Here is an 8,307-nt window from a genome sequence, read left to right as displayed (position 1 = left end):
TTCTACGATGTGGGACTCAGCATGAATCTTGCAAAGGCGCTCTCTCAACTCAGAGTTTTGGGCTAAGGCCTGGAAAAATAACCAGTGTAAACGTTGTTTATAGCATACACCTAATCAATAATGTCTTGAATACTGGTAGCTGAACTGAATTTCTTGTCTTAAATCAACCCTGCACTGATTTCTCTCTCTGAAATGTGTTTTCTCGCAGTTAAATTATCTCAAAGTCAGGCTGTAAGCACACCATTTACTTTACTACAGAGAGAGTACTACAGACACGGTACTGGAAACCAAACTATAGCAAACTATATTACTCACCTATTACTGACACTATGTGGGGTGGAGTAGGTAGAAGCTGAGTAATCAGGAAGACAATCTAACACCCAGCAGGGTATTTAAAGTAAAAAAAAAAATGTGTTGGTGTATAGAGCACACAAGTTCTAATGTCAGCATGACAATGACCGCATATAACCAAAGACAGAAAAAAGAAAGAGTCTGGGTGGGAGGCAGCAGCTACAGGAAACATGCCTGTTAAACATGGTCTTGTTCAGGTGGGCAGGCAAACACCAGCAGCTAGTTATCCCTTAAAAAGGTTTGCTGAAAGGGAGTATAAAAGACTAACTTAACCTACTGACTGATGAGATTTCTGTCTGTGTATGAGCATGTGTTAATCCACGTACCGTTACCAGTGCGTTCTTCAAACTGACAACCTGTACTGAGGTAGAGGGGCATGTTTCATGGTCCAGACACTGCTTTAATCTCTTGCTCTCAGATGTTAGTGAACTCAGGGCCGACTTCATAGTCTCATGCACTGCAGCAGCAATAGAAAGAAAAGGGAGCTTTAACTGCAAACCAATTTTTATTGATTTCAGAGCAATGCAGAGCCATTCACACTAGATCCATTAACAATCTATCTCACCACAAATTGTAATGAAATGGAAAAAGAGTAACTGCTTGATTATCTCCTATTCGATCAGAGAGCCACAATCTTTGTTTTATGACATTCATTTTACCACGCACTTCATAATCGGTGCTTGAGAAGCTACTTTATTGAAAAGCGCTGGCAAAATTAATGCATCACTGTGTTAGATCAGGCCTATCACACATCCTTAGTTTCATAAACTTGAATGTGCATAAATTTGGCAACTTATATTCCAGTGGAACTGATGGCTGGTCCCTGAAGCAACTTTAAAATTGCAATGCCATTATGTAAAACAAATTGTTCTCATTATTTCATGTTAAGCATCAGGTGTCCGAATTTCCATTTCACTGAGAAGTGGCACCGTGGGGTAGTTGTCTGTTTACAGAAAAGGTTTTCCAGGCTTTGTGTTTTAGAAAATGTAAATTTCTCACTTAGTAAAAGCTGGGGAAATGGTGACAGGGCACATCATCAGAATACTAAATGAATTAAATGTGAGACATACTGTTTGTCAGTAATTTTCAGCAACAACATAATGAGAGCACTTCCTTACTTGCAAATAAGACAGCAGGTGGACAGAGTTATTGGACATAACTGAGATATATGAAAAATGTGTACTTGTAGTAGTTTGTAAAAATATCTTTAAAACTAGTCAGACATTATTAAAATGATGTCACTCACAACTGGTGGCAACGCGGCAGAAGTCTTCCTGCAGCTTGGCCACATTAAAAGGACAATCCAGGGATTCAGGGTCGGCTTTGTCATTGCTGAGTGCAGCGGTGGAGAGGTTAGGGTTAGAGGCATGGAGGCGGACAGAGCCTGCGGAGATGCAGCTGGGTACCTACAGTGAAGCAGGAACATTAGAATTTGGAGCGAATGATGCCAGAAAAAGATTAAGTATGATCGCACTTTGTCACCTTGTTTACCTGCAGAGTCGTTTTCATATCTTTATTGTAGTTTTTAGTTCGCCATTTCCTTGGAAGTATCTTTTGTTTTTTGGGGCTGTCAAATGTAGATGCCTAGTGAACATAAGGGATGATACTGAGTGTTGAGACAGATTACTTCTTCTTTTAAGAAAGGCTCTTCATAGGAAATGATTTCACATATAACAATGTAAAATGCAGCTGCCAAAAAGTTCTACTGTAGAAGACAAATTCCTTTGCCTAAAATCCAGTCATCTAGTATTCTGGATGTAAATCATTTACTGCACAGTTTCTCAGACTATTTGCAATGACGATGAGTAAACCTGCTCTGCATGTAAAAGTAAAAGGAATCAGAAATCAGGTGCTGACCTGCAGTGCTTGGATAGATGGAGCAGAGCAGGTACGGTGGAGGACCTCCATACTCTGAAGCAGATGGCTGAGCTCCAGCAGGTAGGCCTCACACACTGACAAATCTGTGGAGAGGATCATGGCAAAGATCCATAATGAGAAAAGGAGGTAAAAGGTGAAAAATAAAACTATAAAGAGAAAAGGGTAAAACCAGGAAAATGAGCAGTGCAGCTAAATGTGCACCAACCCATCAACTGCTCCATGAACATACTGCCTAAAGGTCCAGTGACTGCAGGGTGACAAATTTAAAGGACTCAAGGTGTGTTCATAGAACTAGGGTTACAACCTCTATCATTTCCTTAAACAGACCCCATAGCTTTAAGCTGGCAATGCTTAAAGGTTCCTTCTGCTAACATATAAAACTGCTTTTGCATTCCTTCTGTAGTGCTTCCGATATATTTAGAACAGATATTTTTAGGTGTCTGAACATCAATTTCAATGATAAGTGGTGGACAATGTAAATGGCAGTCCTTCCTATGTGGCAATCCTCTGTGTACAAATGCATGACTGAACTGCAGCGTAAATAATCCCTAAATTTCTGGTTTAGAAAATCACAATTATTATCTCTTATTAGTTAGAGGAAGTGTTAACAGCACATCACCGGGATCCTAATGAATGAAAACTGAGACAAACAGTCTATCAGTAATCAGCACCATTTCCAGTCTCATCTAACTTGCAAATAAGACAGCAGGCGCGCAGATTTATTGGCAACTGAAGCGACTGGCAACAAGTACAAGTGAAAAAGCTGCACTCACTAAGGTCAGACCTCCTGTCTCTCTCATTGTCATTGGCGGCTTTACTGTAACTAGGAAGCTTTGAGTAGAACACAGACCTTTGCATGGTAACAAGCTCTCAGCTGTGGCTCTATTGTGATTAATTACATTCCTCAGGTTGATTTTCTAACAAAACAGTGATTAAAAAAGGGGTTTAGTATACAACTTGAAATTTCTAGATGTCTCATCCACCCACCAGCACAATGCATTTTAAAGCTTAAATTCACTAGGCGGGACCCTTCCCTCTGGGGTGATGGATGTTGGATGGATGAATGATATGCACAATGTTATGCTTGTGAACTATGGTTTGGGGAGGGCTTCAGAGGCCTGCGCTGCTCCTGAGCAGTTGGCAGACCCCCTGCGTAGAACAGGAGAAGGGAAATGTGATAGGAAAGGGGTGGGTTGTGAAAAGTGGAAGCATCATATTGGTTTGAAGAGGTGGAAGTAAATATGATTAGAAAAGGAAGAGCTGTGTGTTTGGGTGTAGTCCCGCTCCTGAATTAGGTTAAATCTTCATTACAAGGGCATTTTATCTCATGATGGAAATCCTAGATCCCACCAAAACGTAAGCAATGTTTTTAGCTAGCTGGCAACTGAATCTCATCCACATTAGGTCACAACTTTTTGTCATCATGCATTAAGTACTCGTAAAATTACACAAATAATGAGGGACAGTTCTGTTGCCTCACCTTTGGAGCACTTGTCCAGGTCATCAGAGGACTGGAGCCAGGCTGTTACCTTGGCCTGGTTGTTGCAATTTAAAGAATGTATTGTAGACTGCCTTCGTAGAGACATGCACTGCAAGAGCAAACAGACCCAAAGGTCAGTCCAGTAACAATTTGCTACTGGAGAGAAACCTGAAGATAATGACAGCACGCTGTGTAGTGCATGCTGTAGGTGTACCTTTCTGATAGAGGCACTTTCAGCAATACTGGGAGAGCTGGGTGGGGGATAGTGGGGATAGCAGAAGGACTTCTCACTGGGGTAAATGGCGATCTCATTTTGCCGATAGAGCCGATGGTGACGCAGCTTGGACACCCATTCATCAAACAGCTCCTGTGATTTAATCTGTAGAGCAGATACCACAATCAGTGGAAAAACACACACAGTATAAACAGTAATTCCCTCTCACCCACATATACACCATATGATATCATTAATGCAACCATTTGTTCCAGGAATTTAAATGGAATTTGAATAATTCATGTTTTACCTCACTTAATGTAAGCCTGTGGGGAACGCCTTAAATTCATTAGCTGAGGGCTGTACCTTCAGATGATAGATGTTTTCCTCTGCATCAAGATCAATGCATTTGGCTTTCTTCTTAATGGCCATGACAGACAGACCCACATCAATGCAGCCATGCAGTTTCCCCTTCTCAACCTGCAAGGCAAAGACAACACAGAGGGTACAGTGTGTTTAAAGCAGCAATAATAGTCCTTTATTTGCTCAGCCGGGCCGAGCATAGTTTCTGCATTGCTGATCTATAATTATGTGAGACTGGCAGATAAAATGCGCCATGTGATTTCTATCTATGATAAGGAGATTGGTCCTTTTGTATTTACAGGCACTGAGAGATATTCTGGGAAAGGCAGTCAACAGTACAAGAATCTTATAAAAGACAGAAAAGTGTCCTTTGAAATCTTCTGTAACAGACATATACATGTAGTGCAGCCAGCAGGCTCTTGTACTCACATCAGCACTGCACTTGCCATACTTCAGAATGCCCTTGTCCAGGAAGAAGTATCTCTGTGGGGAAAAAGAAGGACAATGAGCAAATGAGATGCAGCTGGGATGATTTGTAACATCGCTGACAGCACGTCTGAAGTCACTGTTGTATGAACATAACAGAGTCAACCTCTTTTTAAAATGTGTTGCTAATGTTGCTGCAGTGAGATGTTTGTCATCCTGGGCTCTTATTACGCCTCCTCTCACTCAGTTGCAATTATTCTCCTTTAGTCTCTTTGTAAATTATTGGTGCTTTTACTGTACACCACCAGAATCAGACTCCTGAAAGCACAAAGAGCCGAAAATCTCTGACTGTAAGTCAATACTAAACACATACAGATCTATTAACCAACAGGCCATCAGCTAATGCATCTGAGAAGAATGCCAAGATAGCTAGACAGTATCACCCCAGTGAAAGCATAGCATGAACAGTGTAATGCAACATGAGGCACTGAAGGACCTCTCAGGTACTGGGTGGATTATACCTTATGCCAGCCCTTCATGGGCCACTTTCTCTTCTTCAGCATGTAGCCCTCCTGTTTCTGGGGCTCCAGAACATTGCTAAAGCTTCCACGTAGGCCTTCCACTATTTCCCAGCTGTCCTGTGGGCACAGATAAATCATGAGAACTGATATGCTAGACAGACATTTAGCTGACATTCGACTTGTGCACACACACGCTGATTAAAGATGTCAAGACATTTAATAATATAAACTCAATAAATAAACCACATAACAGCGTCAAGGTCAGTATCAAAAGCATACTGCAATTCATGGCTGTTGAAGCTGCTTAAATGTGCTTCCTCTTTGCGATGTGGTGTCAGTCAGTCAGTCAGTGTGAGGCTGTGGGAGACGAGGGTTTCACTGCTAACTGGAAATATGGCAAAATGAGGTTACTGTATGTGTCCAGAGTGAGTGTCACTTCATGGTCCCATGTCAAATGATCTTACCTGACTACTCTCACTCTTCACAATAATAATTTCCTGAGATTAGAATGCTCAAATCCAAATCCCCAGCAAAGACAGAGATTAAGATTATATTTCATCATAGACCGATCCAGATACAGTAGCTCTGTTATGTCCTTCAGCAGCGAGAATACCAAAAAAGGCAGCATAAACAGAGTTTTATAATATCACTGGGGACTCAGAGAATATTGCATAAATTGTGGTTTATAGCTCTTTTGGTTTGTATTAGTACAAAAATGATTAATCAATTAATCTGTTGGTCTATCAACATAAAATAGGGGAGCAATGTTGATACATAGTTCAAAGGGGCACTTCACTGACTTTACACATAAAAGGTCTGTTGTCTGTTGTTATCTGACCATAAGCAGTACTACTTGCACAAAATTTGGGTGTGGTGTTTGTTAAGAAATGATGTGACGCTGTAAAGTTATTTTGGCGCAGTAGCCATACCTGGTGCTGCAGCATCACATAGTGCACTCTGGCTGTAAAACACATTTTTCTGAGCGTCACCAACACCCACAAATAATTCTCTGTATCCTCAAAACTGAATCTGATCAGAATCCAACACAAGCAAAAAAGTCTCTAAAAGCCTTAACTGGGACCCAACAGGCATCTATTTTTCAGCAGGCACTGTAAGCTTTCTTTCTCATGCACCCAGTGAGCTACTTTCACAATGGTGCCATTGGAGGGTCACATAAAAGACACCATCGAGTTGCAGAAGACGTAGGATGGATACTACACTATATGCTCTTTTCGAAATCGAAAGCACTTGAAGTTTTGCACTGTTGAATGGACATAATAAGCAAATGGAAGACATCATCTGGGGCTCTCAGAGATTTTTCACTATTTTCACTTTATAGACAGAAGAAATAGCCTATTCCCTAATCCTTAAAATAACTGACAGATTAACTGATAATAAAAATAATCATAAAGGTGCAAATCCTTGCTTATATAAATTCATTATGCTGGTGATGTAGCATTTTGGGATATTTAGCCAAGTAGGATGAAAACTCAAGCACAGATGACAGTCATATCACAGCTGTCCAGTGGGAGTGGATTCTCATCGAGGCTTGACCTGAGTGTATGTTTTAGCTCAGTGTCTCCCTGACTCTTCCAGTATTTACAGTTTTGCATAAACAAACACAGACAGAAAAAACAAGCAGACAGCCGGCCAACGGCTGGAGGGGAGAACATATAAATAAACCCTCATATCTGAGAGAGTATGGCTTGTGCACTAGTCTTTCTCTCCTTGAGGGGTCATCCTAGCTCCCTCGGTCACTGTCACACGCTGCTTCAGCATGTTTCACAAGGTCACGAGTCATGACTTACTGTAACTGACAAGAAGATATGTTGGCTTATAGGGATAGCTATCAGTATTAGAAAACTGTTAATCAAAAATGTTTCCAAAGTGGTCCAACACATAGATGAATTACTGAATGGGTCTAGTGGACACAAGCCCAAGGGCCCATGGGATCAGGGGGCCCCTGAACCAGAGCATCTGCATGAAGTGACTTTTAACATTTCTTTTTGGAAAGTCAATAAAACCACTACAAGGAGATGCAAAACATTCACAAAGAGAGGCAAAACAACTACGAGGACATGTAAAAACAACCTTAGACAAAAAATAAGTGAGTAAAAACATTCAAAATAACCAAAAAGAGAAGCTAAATGACTAAAAAGAGATGAAAGACAACTTAAAAAATCCAAAACTACCACAAAGAGTCTCTTTCATTCTGGGGGTATTAGATGTAGGATGATGGTGGCCTTGTACATGCCTGTGCCCAGGGGCTCAGTGTCTCATATTCGATCCATACTGTAGTGTACAGCTGCAGCTTTAGGGCGGACTGTGGGAAGCATTAGCCCTGTCCTTTCAAAACTAAAACATGAACCCAAAGATCCACAGATGTGTCATCACCCAAATCAAAAAAAAATAAATCTTCAAATTCTTCATCTAACTCTTGACAACAATGCTAAAAAAATACATTTCTCAAACTGCTGAACTATTTGTAATGCATATTTTCTTGAACTGAAAAATTAACTCACCATTGTTTTTTGACAGGGAGAACTGCTTAGCAGACAACTGTTTCCAAAGGTTTTTTAAAAATCTTATGATTTTATTAAAATCCTTTCAATTTCACACATGTATGCTCTGCCAAATACATTATGAAACTGTGTGAGGTTCAGTGAGTGTAAAAGAAATAAAACATGTGTGTCAGAGTGGACCATATGTTACTTCATAAATAAAATGATTTGATTTGATTTGATTTGATTTATTCTTTCAAGCATGTAAAACAGTTGATATGACAACACACATAATTTTACACATAATCCAATATCAATTTGCTTATACCTAGTACATGTTTGAATTGAGTAGGAAGAAGTCAGACTTATCCAGTCTTACCCCATGACATCATCTTGTTAGAATTGGATTTCAGAAGTTGCAGTTGTTTTATTTACTGTTAGTATTATTTTGCTTTTATAATGATAAAGTTTAGTATGACTGTTTGTGTTTCATTAACAGCACCATGTATCAGTATTAACCTGGCTCTTATGCATGCACTATAGTTATAATTTTCAGCTGCAGGTCAACTTGTA

The 8,307-nt window shown here is 40.1% G+C and overlaps 1 protein-coding gene across 3 annotated transcripts in view; it reads right to left on the bottom strand.

Moving 5' to 3' along the window:
• osbpl3b (oxysterol binding protein-like 3b) overlaps positions 1–8,307 on the bottom strand; it is a 30,333-nt gene that overhangs the window by 7,816 nt on the left and 14,210 nt on the right. For 2 of the 3 annotated variants that reach the window (XM_020612802.1, XM_020612803.1), the window contains 9 exons: positions 5,234–5,350; positions 4,716–4,769; positions 4,290–4,403; positions 3,924–4,088; positions 3,710–3,818; positions 2,209–2,312; positions 1,843–1,935; positions 1,598–1,757; positions 678–808 (listed from right to left, as the gene is read on the bottom strand). In XM_020612802.1, coding sequence (XP_020468458.1) covers positions 678–808; positions 1,598–1,757; positions 1,843–1,935; positions 2,209–2,312; positions 3,710–3,818; positions 3,924–4,088; positions 4,290–4,403; positions 4,716–4,769; positions 5,234–5,350 — 1,047 coding nt within the window. Of the gene's footprint in view, positions 1–6; positions 70–677; positions 809–1,597; positions 1,758–1,842; positions 1,936–2,208; positions 2,313–3,709; positions 3,819–3,923; positions 4,089–4,289; positions 4,404–4,715; positions 4,770–5,233; positions 5,351–8,307 lie in introns of all 3 variants that reach the window. The other variant, XM_020612804.1, reaches the window with a different exon arrangement.

The sequence above is a fragment of the Monopterus albus genome, unplaced genomic scaffold, assembly GCF_001952655.1.
Source record: "Monopterus albus unplaced genomic scaffold, M_albus_1.0 scaffold127.1, whole genome shotgun sequence".
In the NCBI taxonomy this organism is placed as follows: domain Eukaryota; kingdom Metazoa; phylum Chordata; class Actinopteri; order Synbranchiformes; family Synbranchidae; genus Monopterus; species Monopterus albus.
The sequence above is the reverse complement of the archived record's forward strand: the minus strand, read 5'-3'. Positions and strand labels throughout refer to the sequence as shown.